This window comes from Sporothrix brasiliensis, assembly GCF_000820605.1.
Source record: "Sporothrix brasiliensis 5110 chromosome Unknown Cont18, whole genome shotgun sequence".
Classification (NCBI taxonomy): Eukaryota; Fungi; Ascomycota; class Sordariomycetes; order Ophiostomatales; family Ophiostomataceae; genus Sporothrix; species Sporothrix brasiliensis.
The window spans coordinates 2,103,260-2,120,353 of NW_024467137.1; the positions used below are offsets into that span (position 1 = coordinate 2,103,260).

The 17,094-nt window shown below is 54.1% G+C and overlaps 4 protein-coding genes across 4 annotated transcripts; 3 read left to right on the forward strand and 1 right to left on the reverse strand.

The window, feature by feature from the left end:
* Positions 1–8,075: 8,075 nt before the first annotated feature.
* On the forward strand, positions 8,076–9,362 carry SPBR_01753 (uncharacterized protein; the record flags this gene model as incomplete). The annotated part of the gene is made up of 1 exon (XM_040760063.1): positions 8,076–9,362. The coding sequence occupies one exon, from the start codon at positions 8,076–8,078 to the stop codon at positions 9,360–9,362; it is 1,287 nt and encodes a 428-aa protein (XP_040619573.1).
* Positions 9,363–10,559: 1,197 nt separating this feature from the next.
* Positions 10,560–11,606, reverse strand: SPBR_01871 (aldo-keto reductase (AKR); the record flags this gene model as incomplete). Its single annotated transcript, XM_040760181.1, has 1 exon — positions 10,560–11,606. The coding sequence occupies one exon, from the start codon at positions 11,604–11,606 to the stop codon at positions 10,560–10,562; it is 1,047 nt and encodes a 348-aa protein (XP_040619574.1).
* Positions 11,607–12,352: 746 nt separating this feature from the next.
* Positions 12,353–13,655, forward strand: SPBR_01746 (dimeric dihydrodiol dehydrogenase; the record flags this gene model as incomplete). The annotated part of the gene is made up of 2 exons (XM_040760056.1): positions 12,353–12,407; positions 12,499–13,655. The coding sequence occupies 2 exons, from the start codon at positions 12,353–12,355 to the stop codon at positions 13,653–13,655; spliced, it is 1,212 nt and encodes a 403-aa protein (XP_040619575.1).
* A 2,352-nt stretch (positions 13,656–16,007) lies between these two features.
* On the forward strand, positions 16,008–17,063 carry SPBR_01866 (uncharacterized protein; the record flags this gene model as incomplete). Its single annotated transcript, XM_040760176.1, has 1 exon — positions 16,008–17,063. One exon carries the CDS (start codon positions 16,008–16,010, stop codon positions 17,061–17,063), a length of 1,056 nt encoding a protein of 351 aa, XP_040619576.1.
* Between the last annotated feature and the right edge of the window lie 31 nt (positions 17,064–17,094).

Here is a 17,094-nt window from a genome sequence, read left to right on the forward strand (position 1 = left end):
GGGGGGTACATACCACACTACAATTGCGATGCCATCTTGCAATGCAAGATATGCTCATTAGAAGGAGCTGCACACCTGTGAATGGAGAACAAACGGAGAGGAGAAGCAAAATATGAAGCTTCAGAGGCAGAGAGAGTAAAGATTTCACAGCACATAATTTTTGTTTCAAAACATAGCACAGCAGGATCCTGGATGCTGGCCTGTCATTGTATGGCCACACGCAACGAATTGAAACATTTAATCACTCTAGATAGATGATTCTGTTGTGACCTCTTCTTGTCTGTTTCCACCAGTAAACTGAGCCTTCGACTATGTCGTGTTTTATCCATGTAGGTAGAGCCACGTAGCCACGGCTCGTCGGTTGTTTGCCCTCTCATCCATCTCCGGAACAACGATCCCCTGATCTAGAGCGTCTTGCTCCTCAGAGGATATGAAGCCGGTTTTAGGGAGCTGGAATCCGGCCTTTTGACTTCCTTTCAAGCTACGCAGAGTTATTCTATATTCTTTGTCACGTCTTAATCTCATGTCCAAGAAACAGTGCCCCCCATCACGAAATAACCCATGGCGATGCCGGCTAGACATCTTGAATATAATTTATGGGGATGGGCGTGTCCCCCAAGGGTAGCTCTAGTGCCAGGCTTGACTGGATAGGGCAGTGTGTGATGCTATCATTTAACTACTGTTTGTTTGTTTACTGCGAATTCCTGGTCTGGATGGCATGGGGCTGATTTCCTGTGCGATGTAAATTGGCGGCAAGGTTCTCTCGAGACTACGAGGACGATCGACTCGTACAAAGCTCCAAATGACGACTTTCGGAACCACGCATCACCTCAAGACGACTTGTCGTGCCTATTTTCGCCCCTCGTTCATCCTGTTTTGTCCTTTGGCAACTGTGCATTGCTTTCCGCGCGCCTTTTGCTCGTCTTGTGCTTATGTACTATTGCCGCCACATAATCTTCTTTAGGTCATGGTAGACGCGAGATGGCACGTCTATACGGACAAAAGGACAGCGGAGAAAAGGGATGTGTGTTATGCGAAAATCAAGGAAAGAGAAACCCGGGGGGAATTGGACACTGTGATATTTTGCTCTCGTCCCCCGAATAAATTGACTTCTGCTCCCAGGCATACGCGGCATCAAATATCTGGCTCGCGGTCACTTAGCTGCCCAAATCCTTAACACAGGTGCGACAAGATACCTCAGCATATCGTACACTTACAATAGTGGATGGCTGCACGAATATTTGGTACTCGTTCGTCGTGGCCTCTTAATATTGACCTGTCCGGCGTCGTACGTCGAATTTTGCGGCACCCGAGCTCAGGAAGACCAAACTGTTCAGTATTTCCACGAGGGTACACGATAACTTTATCGTGGTGAAACAGAAATGCAGATGAATGTTATTCCTCCGCGCCACCTCTCTGACGTGGTCAGTTGGACACGATCCTCGCTCAAAATGCGGCTTGTCGCCAATATTCCGGTGTGTTGGAACTAACGCGGGCCCTGAGGTTCGTATTCAAAAGCCGGTTTTTGCACGTCGAATTAATCGACATGTTGTTCTACTAGATCTTCCCTCTGGCCTGCACGTCGCAATCATCCCCGTTCTTTGCCCAACCGGACTTAACACTGGCGCCTTGAACAGCTCCTCCCTGTGCTCGTATTTTGGACAAGCGTTTTATGAGGTGCAGTGGTACAGTGGCCATCCTCGTCTGGGCTTTTCGAGCCAATGCACAAAGCGCAGAGAAACACGAACTTTCTCGACATGCCGCATGCGTTCACACGGCGAAAACGTGACACGGGCAATATGCTGTCCGGCGTATTACGTCGGGCCATCCGGCTCAATTAATCCCAGCACAATATGTAGTTGCAGTGCAGCTCGGGGGTACTCGATACGACTGACAACCAATGAGCCAGCCACATCGTCTCTCCCTGTGCTTCCATCCCTGCAGCGGCCAACATTTTTTGACCTCCCCATCCCTCCTGCCTGCCTTGGCTATTTTGTGCCTCCCGTACCCGAAAATTAATCTAGTCGATGTTTTTCGTTCTATTTTCAAAATCCGGGTCTGGGGACCAAGGAAGAAGAGAAAAATAAGGACGCGCAGCTAAATCGTAGACGTCCAGAAAGCCAAAGGCCCAAAACGTAAGGAGTTCAGAATATGCCATAAATAAACACCTCGCGACGGCACTGCAAGCCCGCGAAGATCCATACTTTCCATGCTCTTGATCTCTGCTACTCTTCGTACCGTGCGAGCGGGCATTCGATGTGGTGACATATCGGTTGGTTGGTCCGGTTGGGAAGAGAGGCGCACGGCAATGGTGCAACGCCATAAACAGGTTTGGCAAAAGGGGAAAAGATGACTTTCAGTGGGCGATGTGGGCAGTGCAGTTGAGACACGGACAACTGGCCAGAAGCCAGGCCGGCCTGGACTGTTGGTGACTGCCCGTAGGGTCAGATTCAGGCAATGATAGGCAGAAGGAGGAATGGGAGATCGTCCCCGAACCCATCGGAAAGCCAAGCTTTTTCGCATCGTGGAATATGTCAATCCAGACCGTGCAGCCGCCACGGGAGACTGCCAAAAGGAGTCAGAAACGAAAGTTCAGGTAGGGTCTGGAACAGGGCACAACAACCCGTCAGAGTGGGAAGGTAATTTCGCTTGTGGTTTCAAGGTACAAATCGCAGTGAACGCGTCTGCGTAGCGGCCGAAGTGGATGACATCGTCGTGACAGTGTGAGGGGCGAGTGGAAATCGGCACTGCTTCTTGCACAAAACGCAAGGGTCGTCAGGTCGTCAGGTCGATTGGCTGCTGGCCACGACAGCGAATCTGATCTGCATTTTCACAAAAAACAACAAAATACTGACGCCAGAAGAGAGCATACGTCCGTAGAAACAGAGAAGAGAACAAAGATGAGCACGTGAAAATACGACACGAAAAAGAAACGACAAAGAGGATAAGGCCCACCGAACCAGGGGTTACATGTGCAGGGGACGTCTCAGAAAACGAACCTGCTGGCGACGAAACAGAAAAATTGTGAGGCAAGAGGGGACGGTTGACAGCATCCGTCGACCGCAGACAAAGCAACACTCCAAAGGTCAGTGGACGCAAAAAAAGGAAAGCCAAGACAGGAGTCGTGCGTCAGGGGAATGGTGCAGTTGACCAAATAGGCCAATCGGCTGCGCGACAAGAATCCGTCCGACCAAGGGTTTGCAGCTTGCTGCAAGGAACCAGGAACAAGGACCGGTGGCATAGTGATGGCTTACTCCGTACGTACACCACCGGAGAGAAAGTCAACCATGTCGAGCATGCGCAGCCACAAAGAAAGCCACTGCGAAAAGGACCGTGTTGCACGACATACTCCGTACTCCATGTAGCGAAAAGAACGCCAAAGACGGTGGACGCCAGCCCCAAGGCCGAAGGCCCGCCGCTACAGCTGCAGCCAAGAGAGGCACAGGAAAGAAAACGAAGAGGCATGCAAGCCCGTGATTTTGCTGGGTGGCTTTTTGTCGGCCTGGACTGCCCCGCCTCGATGCACCGTCGTTCTGGGTTGGCCGAAAGAAAAGCGCGCAGGCCGGGATCCGCAAACATGCACAAGGCAGCAGGGCAAAACGACGGTCTCGGCGGAGGAGGAAAAGAGGAGAAAGGAGGCAAGAGAAAAAACACCCCCTGGCATCACGCCAACAAAGACCATTCTCGCCAGGCTCTGGCTCTGGATGACAGGTTTCTAGGCTGGCCAGCCTTCACGACAGGGGTTGGGAGGATCCAGCGACCCGCTGTAGGAAGGATGACAAAGAGAAGAGAGGCAGAAAAGGAAAACAAAAAGAAGAAGAGGAGTACGACATATGCCCAGACTGTTCCTTGTTTGCGCCTCTTTGTTGTTTTCGCTGTCCGTCTCGGTGTCGATTCATATAAGAGTCTTTCTCTTTGTAGACTTCGGCATGCTCTGTCCTGCAGCTCCCATTCTGAGAATGCCACGCTCCAAAGCTCGCATATGACAAGAAAGAAGCTGCACATGCTTTTCTTCCATTTAAACTCGCCGACGTGCATCTTCATTGACGTAGTGGTACCTACGTGTGCCCGCCCTTGCAACAACGGGCCTTGTTGTTGACTTAGCCTGTACAAGTACATGTTTCGTCTGCCGCGTATAGTATGCTCATAATAGACACACCAGGTTGACGACGCCGGCCCGCCGAGCACAATCTGCGAAAGATACCTTGCCTAGCCATGTATTTTGCTATGGTCTGGGGACGCCGACGCAATCTTGAAAAACCTGCGTGGCGATAACTTGCTTGTTTGTTTTTCTCGATCTCTTGTTTGACTGCGTGTGGGTTGGCCCAGTCTGGTGATTTTGCAAATCGATTCACCAGTCCCAATCAGGCTCTGTTTGTTGGCGCGAACCTTGCGACGGTTGTCGTTACCCACGCCATCTCTTCATTTCGCTGTTATTTGCAGGAGTGTTGGTATTTCTGCAAGGGTCTTGAGCCTGGCCTCGTAAGCCGCCGCGACCTCTGATGCCGGCTTTATTTGTTGTGAGGTCTCGATGGTCGGAAATTGTAACTTGCTCTCTGCTAGGCACCGGCGTGGACGCATGCCAGTCTTTGAAGGCTGGGGTAAAGGTGCTGTGTTGTATCGAACGGGCCTGGGGCTGATGATGACCGGCCAGGGGTTTAGGTCGGTTGGAGGATGGGCTGCCCAGCCAGTCTGACCCATTGGCTTCTTGCTCGATGTTTCGTCCGAAGAAGTAGTCTTGACGAGACAGGGGAAAGGGAAATAAAGGAGCGGCGACGATGAAACAAAGAAACAACAAATCAAATCGGAACAAAGAACAAGCGCCGGAGGAAGAAGGAGAGAGGAAACAGAAAAAAGAGATGAAAAAAGCAAACACAAGATTCAGTCAGTCGGACCCTGGAACAGATCGTAGGCGGAAAACACCGAAGACCAGGGAAGCAGGAAACATAAACAAGCAGCAGAAATATCGGGCGATACTTGCGAGGCCGTTGGTAGGAAAATAGGCCCTGTTTCGCAGAAACAGCCAAAAATACTTTGTAAGCGTGAGATACTCGAAGCCAGCGCCAAGTGAAGCACGGCGGCGTGCTTCCACCACCAATCACCGACCCAGTGTCTTTCCCACCCGGCGACTCTCAAATATCTGCTGCTGCAAGACACAGACCAGTGCACAAGCTGGGCAAAATGCTGAGCATGTCGAGCCGCGCGGCATTTTCTTTTTCTCGAATCTGCACTCGGTTTTCAGTACGACATAATATTTTCCACTTCCACAAGCTGGAATTACCCCGGTCCACCGTCACGACTCTGCATCTTTTTATTCAGGCCAGCGTCGTTCATTGCCAACGACGACGCCGGCGGCCACGCTATGTACGTCGAAAAGCGGTCCAGCGACGGACCCAACTCTCGCGCCGTTGATGTCGACCGTTGGCATCACCTTTCAGCCAGTGGCCCGACTGGGTTGCAATAGCGGCACTAAAAGGTACATGTGATGGGTTAGACGACGGACGACAGGCTTCGGACAACACCAACGACAATACCATTACCTGATCGGTGCGTGTTTTTGCCGCGGGCCAAAGAAAGACAACGCCATGTGTACGTGGCGACGTGGCCCGTCGGCAGAGGTGTTCTAGGGGCTTGGCAGCATGCATGTACTTTACCAACGACGGCGATGTGTTCCAGCGCCGCTAGCTGACCGAGCAGGGGTGACGAGCCTGCGAGCCTGGCCAGCGGAGAAGTCGTGAGAATGGGGGCGGCTTGTGCTCTTCGTCTCTGCATCTGTTGTGTTTGTGTCTGCCGTTGTGGGAGTCGGTCTGTGTGAGGCGGCCCCTGAAACAGCAGAAACGCACGCTAGTAGGGGTTAATGTCAAAACGGGAAGGAAGGGCAAGTGGGGGCTGGGCAGTAAACAAAAAGGGTCATGGTACTTGATCTGTCCCTTGACAGGGCAGCAGCTGCTTGTACCTTTTCTCGTGCTGGGGCCCGCTCTGCTCTGACGGCGCTATATTTTTGCACGCCGCCCGTCACATACAGCGAGCTGACCGGCCTACGCAGTAGTGTCCTTCCCCGTCCCAAATAGCGCCGCCCAAGAACTTGCAAAACACGCTAACACTGCGACGACATTCCGGACGGGGCGCCTAACTGGGAAAGAGAGGCCAGAGCGGGTCGCCGGTGTCTTTTCGACTTTTCTGTGTCGTATTTTTCAGGTCCAGACCGACCAGTGGCTACGGATCCTAGCATGTGGAGAGCCTACCATAAGAGCCTGGGTAAAAGGATGTACAAACGTGACTCTAGGAAAGGAAGCCACTGCGCAGAGCGAAACACACTTTGGGTGTAAAAGACGCAAACGAAGTGAGCGGTGAACGCAGAGGACAGAGGTCGATTTGGGGCCCGTTGGGGCTTCCCGTTGTGGCCAGTGACATACGAGGTGCTCTTTCCTGGTTCGTGAATATCGCGATAGGGTTGTCAGAAGCCGAGAAGGTGCAAGCGGCCGGCTAATACGTGGGTTCGACGGTGATTCTAAGAACCTGTTCTTTCTGTCAATAAAGGCCGAGACGTGGCAGGTGGGGCTGGAGAATGGACGAACTTTTACGGAGTCGATAGGAAAGAAGGGACGACCAGACGTGTTTCGCCCCTCAGGGGCTTTCGGAATTGGTGTGAAGGAAAACAAACGACCATAGGACATGCCCCACTTTGGCCCGTGGTACCTGGATTGGTACCTGGATTGGTACCTGGATCGCTCTTGCCTCGACTCTTTTCCCCTGACACTACACAGAATCATCGTGGGATATTACTTTCTCAATAAACAAAGGAAGGCGGGCATGTAGAAAATGTACAAACTATTTACGGCTATTTAGACGCCCCTCACTGCGAGTACCAACATGGTCCAACACCGCAGCACATGCGGTTCTATTGACAACGTCCCTCAATTAACCGGGGACGGTGGTACCTGAACAGAAGACAGGCCCATGAGGAAAGAACAACCGTGAGGGTGCATTCGTATGGAAAGGTTGCATAACTCAGCAGAGCAGAAATAGCAGTACCACCAAGGCCCTGGCAGGCTCACCTTGGGGAAGGTACCTGAATGCGGTGCTGCCCCACAGCACTGTATCTTGCCCTGGCTGTCGTACTTCGTAAGACCACACGAACCGCACTCGCCCTTTTTGGCCAGGCTCCCTGCGCTCCTACTCTCTCCCTTTTTGGCAACAACCGTACTTCGTACAAGGTGGGGTGTGTGTTGTTTGTGCGGCCGCTCCTACTCCTTCTGGCTGGACCACGTTCCTGCATTTTCGCCGCCCTCATATTTTCTCGTCCTTTTCTCTTCGTTTCGACTTCCTTTCACTCCTTTTTTCTTCTTCTCTTTTCTTCTCTTTTTCAGTCCACACCCTGTCCTCTGTTTAACCTTTTTCTTTTCTTTCTCACACCCCCAACGCGTTCAGTCGTTGCTGTCTTTCCTTTCTCACATCCAGGTTTCGCAAGCCGTTCCGCTCTCTTTTCATATATCCTCTCTCGGTCGCCAGTCTCGACCTTTTTCGACCTTTTCTCTCCTCTCCTCCCTTCTTGCTTCTTGTCTCTTCTGCTGTGTCCTTCAGGCCAGTTCGTTGCCAAAGCAAGCATCCAGACAACAACTCACGCTCCTTTTCTCTCGGAGACCGCAACGTCGACAAGCAACCACCTCAGCACGCATCACTCTTTCTGCGTCTTTGATAGACTGCGTCTCTCTGTTCCATTCTTTTTTTCAAACGCACCGACAGGCTTCAAACCGATTCACATTCTCTTCACCTAGCTTCAGCATCAGCTTTTCCAGCATCTTGTTTTGTGTGTGTCCACGACTGGTTCAACTTGACATATTTCCACTGTTTCGATACGACACAATCTTTTTTGTTAGAACAATCATTTAACGACGCATCCGACAAAGGCCGTTCCACAACAAAGAACGACGAGACACGAAAGGATCCAGAAAGACAATAAATACAGAAGTCTGTCAATTTTATTCTCAGGGATCTACTTCAGTTTCAAGAATTCCCGTCGCCAGACTTTCTCACAACGCCAAAACTTTTCTCACGCAAAAACCCTTATCAACATGATGAACACCAAGATCGTTGCCCTCGTGGCGTCTCTTCTCGCCCAACAGGCCGTCGCGCTCAATGCCCACCGTCACGCTCACAACCAGTACCACGCCAAGAAGGCCGTTGAGTACGTGAACGATGTCGTGACTGTCACCGACTGGACCATCGTCACCGTTTACGAGGACGGCTCCCCGGCCCACACGACTACCACGGCGCCCAAGGCCATCTACAAGGGTGCTCACACGGAGAGGCTTACGTCGACTTCGACGTCTGCTAAGAAGACATCTTCGACGAAGAAGACGAGCTCCACTCATTCGACGTCTTCGTCCTCATCTTCGTCCTCTACCTCGTCCTCGTCTTCGTCTTCGTCGTCGACGTCGATTGCGACGCCGACGACTCTCGTCACCTCCACCAAGGTGTCTTCCTCGTCTACCTCGACGAGCTCGATCTCGTCTGCCAAGGTCCAGGCTGCGGCTGCTCAGGCTCAGCTCCCTACCACCAGCATTGTCGCTGCCGTTGTCCCGACGACTTCGTCAAAGTCGTCTTCTTCTGCTGCTGTCGTTCCCACCACCGTCCCGTCTTCGTCTTCCGCCGGTCGGGGTGCTCGTGGTCTTGCCTACAACTCTGGTGACCTTCTGACTCCTCTCCTGGGCTCTGGCACCAAGTGCTCGTGGTCTTACAACTGGGGTCAGATCGCCGACGTTTCGGCCCCTGAGTCTCTCGAGTTCGTGCCCATGCTCTGGAGCCCCACGCACTCTGACGGTTGGAGTGACAACGCTGCGGCTGCTATCGCCAAGGGGGCCACCAGCCTTCTGAGCTTCAACGAGTGCGATAATGTTGGCCAGTGCAACATGGACCCCGCCAGCGCTGCGTCTGCTCACATTGAATTGATGAACCCCTTCTCTGGCAAGGCGCGCATCGGCACGCCTGCCATCACCAACAGCAACATTCCGGGTGAGGGTATCGACTGGTTGAAGTCCTTTGTCTCGGCATGCAACGGCCAGTGCGCCTTCGACTTCTGCGCCGCTCACTGGTACAGCCCCCCAGACCCCTCTGACTTCCTCAACCACCTTGTGGCTGTCCATGAAGCCTGCGGCAAGCCTGTCTGGATCACCGAGTTCGCCCCTACTGGTAGCGATGAGGAGATCAGCGCTTTCCTCGCGACCGTCATGAAGGCCATGGATACTGACCCGACTTACTCTTTCGTCGAGCGCTATTCGTACTTCATGGCCGCCACTGGCTCGCTGCTGTCGTCCTCGACGACCCTCAGCTCGTACGGCTCGACTTTTGCTTACGAGTAAGCAAAAGAGGACGTCCTACAACATTATTCAAGGGTTTTCGGCTTAGGCGCGAGCGCAGGTCGCGCGGACGCATTGCCCTGGGAATGAGATTTACATTTGATACCCTTATTTCCATTCGTTGTATTCAAACTTGGGGAACCGAATCTGGATCTTCTGCGTTCTTTTGAACACTTCCCCCTCATTTGTTCAATCTTTTTCATGTTCGAATTTTCGTTTCTTTTTTTCATTTGATCAATCTATTGAGATTTTGAAAACCCTCTTTTCTCTTTCACCTTTGTCCAATTTTCTTTTTCATTTCTTTGTAAATATTTATAGAACACAACAGCTTGGTTGAACTAGGGTCCGGTCTGAAAACAACCAGTTATTCTTTTCTTTTTTCAACCCTCTTCTGCGTGGACTCGTGGATTAAAACATCAAGGCACTTTTGTAACGTTTGCACGCGAAAATGGCCATAGGGTCTTGAATCGGGTCTTGAACAATACAAACAAAACCTACCACGGACAAAATCAAGAAGTGCTCAAATCTATGTCGCAATGTGAGTGAGGCTTGAAATTTAAAGTCGCTGACAACGGCATAACGCCAATCAACATTGACGGGAGTGCCGCAATCTCGTCGATCAGAAATGTATCTACCCAGGATTCTGCGCAATATTACGAGTTTCAACTCGAATCGAAACGATCCCCATTGCGATCCCTTATTCTGAAACATGGGGGTGAGAACGTCAAAAATATTGCCCGCAAAGAAAACTACTATTTGTGTGAGTACTTGCTCGAGTTCAAAGATACATCCCTTGAGGCAAACAGGATTACTATCGACAATCTGCCCATTGTTTTCTTGGCACGCCGTTTTCGAAATTTCTCGCTGATATCCCTTTCTTGGGGCTTTGCGATTTGAAACGTCTTTGTCTGTTTTTGCTCTGGGGAACCAACAGCGTGAACCATGAACTAGTCCACACACCCAACCTGATCTACTACTAGGCAACTCACCGCCAAATACGACTTTTCAACGTCATTGTTTAAACTTAATCCTACAGTGCTACAAGACACCTTCATTGCCAACCAGTCACCCGTTTGGTGTATTTTCAGGCAGTATACGACAATACGTCGTGTCGTGGAGCCATTAAATTGTGTCGTCAAAAGCATGGGCTACATAAAAGCACAATGGTGAATCAAAACGATCTGATCAATGATCCTTGCCTCATCTCCCTCTCTCAATGGTCTCCCTCAGACGCGCCACAGCCGCCTCCCACGGCGCCTTTCCCTCTGGGCTTTGCGACCACGCCGCAACCTGTTCCAGCCCCGCCAGATCGGCCGCCATATGCGTAGCCGACGTCGTGCCGTCGAGAATCACGATAGGGCAGGCTGTATCGTCGCTGCTGCCACGACCAAGTCCAAGCGCCACCAGGCTATAAAAGGCCACCTCCGGAGCCACACCGGCTGCCGCAGCGACGGCCTGTACGCCCGAGTCAACCTGCCCATTGTGCAGCGTAGGATTTGCCGTCAGCGTCCAGAAGGACTGGTAGACGATGCGGCGGTCCGGGTGTCCGCAAAATCGCCGGAGGCCCACGTCGTAGGGGTCGGCAGAGTGGCGGTAGTTGTGGAGCCGGTTCTGCACGACCACCGGGCGGAGCGTGTCCGCCGAGACGCCCGCGGCGGCGGCCACGTCCTCGGCGACGGACAGGACCTCCTCCAGTTCCTCGAGCCCTGCGTTGCTGATCCCCAGCGAACGGATCCGGTGCGGCACGTATGTCTGCAAGACCGTCCACACGGCCAACGTGTCCTCCCGCGTGTCCATGGGCGAGTGCAGCACAAGGCAGTCGAGATAGCTCGTCTCCTTCGGGTTGTTGCTACCTGAGGCGTCCAGCTGTGGATCCGGTAGTGGAAAGGTAAAGTTTCGCAACGAGGACTCCACGGACGCGCGGACCTGGTCGGCGATGGGCGCTGCCGGGTCGTAGGGCGGCGCGTTGGGGCCCGCAAGATCCTGGCCGCCGGGTGCCGTGAACTTGGTCTGGATGTACAGATCGCTCCGCGACGCGACGACGCCGCTGGCCAGGGCGCGGCGCACGCCCTCCGCGACCAGATCCTCTCGATAGTGCCGAGGCTGAGCGGCGGTGTCGATGGCGCGGAACCCGGCCTGGATCGCCTGAAAGACGAGGTCCGCGGTGCGCTCGCGCTTCCACGCGGTGCCGTAAACGAGGCGCGGGATGCGAGTCCGGCCGCCGCGGGTCGTCACATAGCTGGCCATGTGGTTGAAGTATTGGTGCCAAAGCAACGCGGGCCTAGAGTATTGTGTACGCAGCCCTATGAGCTGGGAGTGGTGGGAACTGGTGGGTCGGCGTCTTGGACGTAGAGTTATGTGGCATCACTTGCGCGTCAGCTTTAGTTGAGATCTCGGCCAATGACGTCGTATTTAGGGCCTACGAATTGCTGCCGATATGGCATAAATGACATACAAAACGGGGAAGGTGCTTCCGGCTCCGTGGTCGATAGTGCTTTCCAATAGTTGGAGCTCTGCGCCACCCCACTCACTGCATCAATTTTTCTGTGTCTGTCTTCTGCGTAGTTGGATAGCACCGAAAGCTACGTAGCGGTAGCCTCTCTCCTCTCTACCTCTGTAGCGTCTTTGCGAATTGGTTTGTCAAGCTTAGCGTGAGTGATGTCAGTCTGAGGACAGTCCATTGGATTTTGTGGTGCCGTTGTCGCTGAATATGTAACGTTCAGAATCAGGAAAGAGGGGCAAGAGCGCCCGCATTTTGCTAGATCAAGATATACGAAGTAGCCACTGTAGGAAAGAAAAAAACGGGGGGAAATAACTTGGATGGCAGCTTCCCCACCAGCGTGCGGAGTTGCTTCTTTCGTACCTGCTTTCGTCACCATATTTAAATTCCTCGACGTCCTAATCTCCCGTTGTAAACAGGACGACTCGGAGACCACCATCCAACAACGTACCAAACGAACATCAAACGCTGACTACATCCTCATCTAAACACAATGGCTCCCTACACGCTCAAGTGGGGCATCCTGGCCACTGGCGGCATCGCTCAGAGTAAGGATCACCCAATTTCTGGGTGCTCCGCCCCTCGCCTCTTTTCTGTTCCGGGACAAGGCAATTGATTGCTGACACTGGATGCCAACAGCCTTCTCCAAGGACCTGCTGGCCGACCCGTCGGCTCGCGGCACGGACGATGTGCGCCACGAGATTGTCGCTGCCGCGTCGTCGTCCTCGGCCGCGCGTGCGGCCGAGTTCCTCAAGGAGGTCGGTGCGGGCGCCGACGCCAAGGCGTACGGCTCGTACGCCGAGCTCGTTGTCGACCCCAACGTCGACATTGTCTACGTCGCGACGCCGCACAGCCACCACTTCCAGAACACCATGCTGGCGCTCGAGGCCGGCAACAAGCATGTGCTGTGCGAGAAGGCGTTCACCGTGACGGCCGCACAGGCCCGCAAGCTGGTGGCGACGGCGCGCGCCAAGAACCTGTTCCTCATGGAGGCGGTCTGGACGCGCTACTTCCCGCTCAGTATCCAGGTCCGCGAGCTGGTCAAGTCGGGCGCCATCGGCACCGTGTACCGCGTCGTGGCCGACAATTCGTTCAACTCCAACGCCGACAGCTCGGCGGCGTCCGTTCTCACGTTTCCCGACGACAACCGCATGGTCAGCCTCGACCTGGCGGGCGGCGCGCTGCTCGACCTGGGCATCTACTCGCTGACCTGGCTCTTCCAGATCCTGTACCACCTGCAGTCGGAGGACGAGGCCAACAAGGAGGCGCCGCAGGTGGTGGCAGCGATGAACAAGTACGCACGTACCGGCGCCGATGAGTCGACGACACTGGTGCTGCAGTTCCCCGGCCACCGCAGCCAGGGCATCGGCATGACCTCGTTGCGCGTTGCCACGGGGGTGGGCTCGAAGCAGCAGAGCGCCCCGGCGATCCTGATCCAGGGCTCGGACGGCGAGATCCAGGTGCAGGGCCCGGCGTTCAAGCCTCTCGCGTACCGGGTGATTAAGAAGTCGGACGAGACGAATGCGTCCGAGGTGCCGTGGATCGACGTGCCGATTCCAGAGGACAAGCGGCCGGGTTCCAAGTGGGCTGGTCACGGCATGTTCTGGGAGGCCGACGAGGCGGCTCGGTGCCTGCGGGACGGCAAAAAGGAGAGCGCCACGCTGCCGCTGTCAGAGAGCATTGTCATCATGGAGACGATGGAGGAAGCTCTGCGGCAGGGAGGCGTCGTGTACCCTGAGTTGATCACCACGGATGTCTACGACAAGAACAGTCCACTCAACACTGGCAAGGCTTAAACCTGGTGGCGGCGACGTGCACATTACGTACATATAAGGAAGAATATACGCAAAACATTGTACAAAAACACCACTGATCGGAAAACCATATCAAACGCGACCGAGATTCGTCACCTCTGGGTATTGCGTCAAGTGTTTGCGCGAGGAACTGGAATCGAAATCCAACGTGTTCCCAGCCTTTTGCACCAGTGTCAGGGACGACATTGAAGTCGGGTACGACTGAGAGCAGGCTGGCCATCAAAAACAATGCAAAATTTCCGATCGCTGGTTCCTGCCGCTCCCGTTTCCGTTGCATTGGTATGACGAAATATTGTTTGCACGTCTGCAATATAAATACAGACTACGTCATATTCGAGCCCTGCGGCGCAGGTCATATCCATGTGCTGTGTTCTGTGATCTGCCGTCTGCGGTCTGTGTATGTCTACGTATGATATGCGTGTGAATTGTATCAGAGGTATTGCCATGTGCTGTGCCCGAAAACCAGAAACTTGCGGTTTCTGGGTCGCGCACTTGCTCTCCCGAATGTGATGGCCAGAAAAGGAAATGGCTACGAGGGAAGATATTACGCGAAGCACGAGGCACAGGGACCAGGTCAGGCCTTTCCTGCCTGCTGCATGACGTATATTTGCGACTGCGATTTGCGACGACGAAAACGAGTGGCACGGCTCCGGCAGGAAACGATCCGTCCTGTTTCAACCCCGAAACCCGGTTCTTACGTTTTGGCTGTTACTCAGCCCGTTTTCGCCCTTCCGTCTCACGTAATTCGTTCGTCACCTCCCAATTCCAAAATTGTTCGATGCGTCTTCCATAAGCCTCAATGCAAAACGTGGGTCAGCTGGCTGGGTTTCACGCTGGGAAGGTTGGAGCAAATGTGCCTTCCCGAACAACGTAATCCTAATGCATGGAAAGGAAATTTCAAAAGGTGTTCAAGGAACTGTCAACGACAGTCCTTCCTTCTCATGCCACATCGCGCTAACAACGCGATGTTCTGTGAGCACTGTACCAAAACAGAGGTGGAAACAACCACGGGAAACAGCTGTGTTTTTGGAGCCGCATACTCATTGCTTTGCGACGTCTTTCGTTTATAATCGTCTTTTTTCGACTCTTGGTCCTCTATTCCTCGTAGCACAGAACACGTCAGAGGCGTCCGCCTGAGCTGAGACACGTTTTGCGTCCCGAAAGGCGTCTTGAGCTGGCGGTGGTGGCTGTACAGAGTATGACCGTGCATGAACTGTACGAGAAATACTCTCATCTCGGAACATGTACGTCGAAGAAGAAACACGAATCTCGATCGCGGCCGCAGTTGCGTTATGCCCACTGCAATATGGCACACACAGACCGAGAACCCAAATACGAAGTATTACACTGCGATGCTGTTCTTTGGTACAGCGGCGCGCCTTCCCGCAGAAGGCCAGGCCCGCTGAGGAGCAGTGGAGGAAGGAGCATCCCGTTGGCCGTTACAAAACGCGGACACTGCGATTGGAGGGTTCCACTTTTCTCCTGCTGGGGGTCTGGAATTTATTTGGGCCCCGTTTGGGGCCTCGCCTCTCTGCTAGCGGCTTTTCACCGTCCACAGTTTACCTGGTTTTGCGTTTTGATGAAAACGGAAGCGGTTGAACGTGGCAGCGGTTATCATCGACGACGAACGACACATAGACACGAACGCCGCCAGTCCCCCTGAACACATGGATCTGATGACTGTTCGTGCATGAACACACGGACAAGGCTGTGTTATTTTGCTCGGCACAACCGATCGCAGCACGTCGCTGCTTGGAGTTGGCCTTGTTTTCGAGCTGTTTTCGCCATCTCCGAGACGAGCTGGTCCTTGCGCCCTCTCTTCTCCCCTGTTTCTCATTTCTCATTTTTCATTTATTTTGTGTCAGCAAATGCGTGGAAGCAGACATCCAAGCGACGGTCCCATTGCCTAATCGAGGCGGACGACAAACTCGCATTGACGACCGAAGAAACTGAAATCTCCGGGAACGGCCCTGGACAGGAAAAGAGGCAACGCGACCGGCGAATGTGAGGCGTTGCGAGGCTCGCTTCAAAATCATCCCAAGGATTGTGCCTAGTCGTTGTTCGTAGGCCAGAGCACGCAACCAGTAACAGGCAGGCAAAGCAAACCACGAAACGCCGGAACATCGTCACCAGGGGCTGGGAACGGACCACTCTCGAGCACGTTTTTTTATTATTATTTTATCACGCGCTGTTATTTACTATCACCACCCCATCGTCGTCACACTAAACGCACTCGACGCTCAGGCAAAACAGCTATCCTCAAGCGGCGAACCCGGCCCAGCACCAAGAATGCAACCCAGCGAAGGGGCAGGAAACAAAGGCATAGCAGAAAGTATGCGACCGTCAAACCCGGTCGATCTTGAGGCCAGCGTGGACGACGCCTCGCTTTATGAACAGACGCACGTTCACGAAGTGTACGATGCCATTGCAGACCATTTCTCAGCCACCCGCTATTCGCCCTGGCCGTTGGTAGCCCAGTTTCTTGCCCGCCAGCCGGCTGGCTCCATCGGTCTCGACGTCGGCTGTGGCAACGGCAAGTACCTGAGTGGTGCGTCCAGCGCACCGCCGCCGTCGTCATTGCCACCACCGATTCCTGGCACACCCCAGCGCTTCATCCTGGGGAGTGATCGGAGCGCCGCCCTAGCCGCGTTGGCGTACGAGAAACACGCCCACCACCGCGTAGGTGCTGATGTGCTGCTGGCCGACTCCCTGGCACTGCCCTTTCGTGACGGCTGTGCGGATTTCATCATCTGCATAGCCGTGGTGCACCACCTGTCGACGCGGAAACGGCGCCAGGCCGCTGTGAAAGAGCTGCTACGGTGTGTGCGGCAGCGAGACGTGCAGCAGGACCCGGTGCAGCAGCCAGAACCGCAGCAGCGACAGCCGCAGCCGCCGGCACCAAGTTCCACGACTCCCGGCACCCCTGCCCCCTCTTTTTTGCCCCCCTCGCCCTCCCCCACCGCACCGTCCTCGACGGCCTCCTCTGCTTCGCCCTCACTCTCAGCCTCTCGGTCCGGCCGTGTGCTCATCTACGTATGGGCCCTGGAGCAGGCGACGAGTCGACGAGGTTGGACCGCAGGCGGCGAGCAGGACCTACTTGTGCCGTGGGTCAAGACGATGCGGGATAAGAACCAGAGCAAGGTCAAGGGTAAGGGCGGCAAGAAGATGCACGAGGAGAAGGAGCAGCAGGCAGGGGTCGACAACAAAGACGAACAAGGGGTAACGACGGATCGAGAGGCCCAACAGCCCCATGTGCCGCCGACGTTCCACCGCTACTATCATCTCTACAAACAGGGCGAACTGGAGGACGACGTGGCAGCCGCTGGCGGCCACGTAGTAGCGTGCGGGTATGAAAAGGACAACTGGTGGGTGGTGGCCGATCCCTTATGACACTTGGGCTAGATGCCCCCCCCCCCCCTTT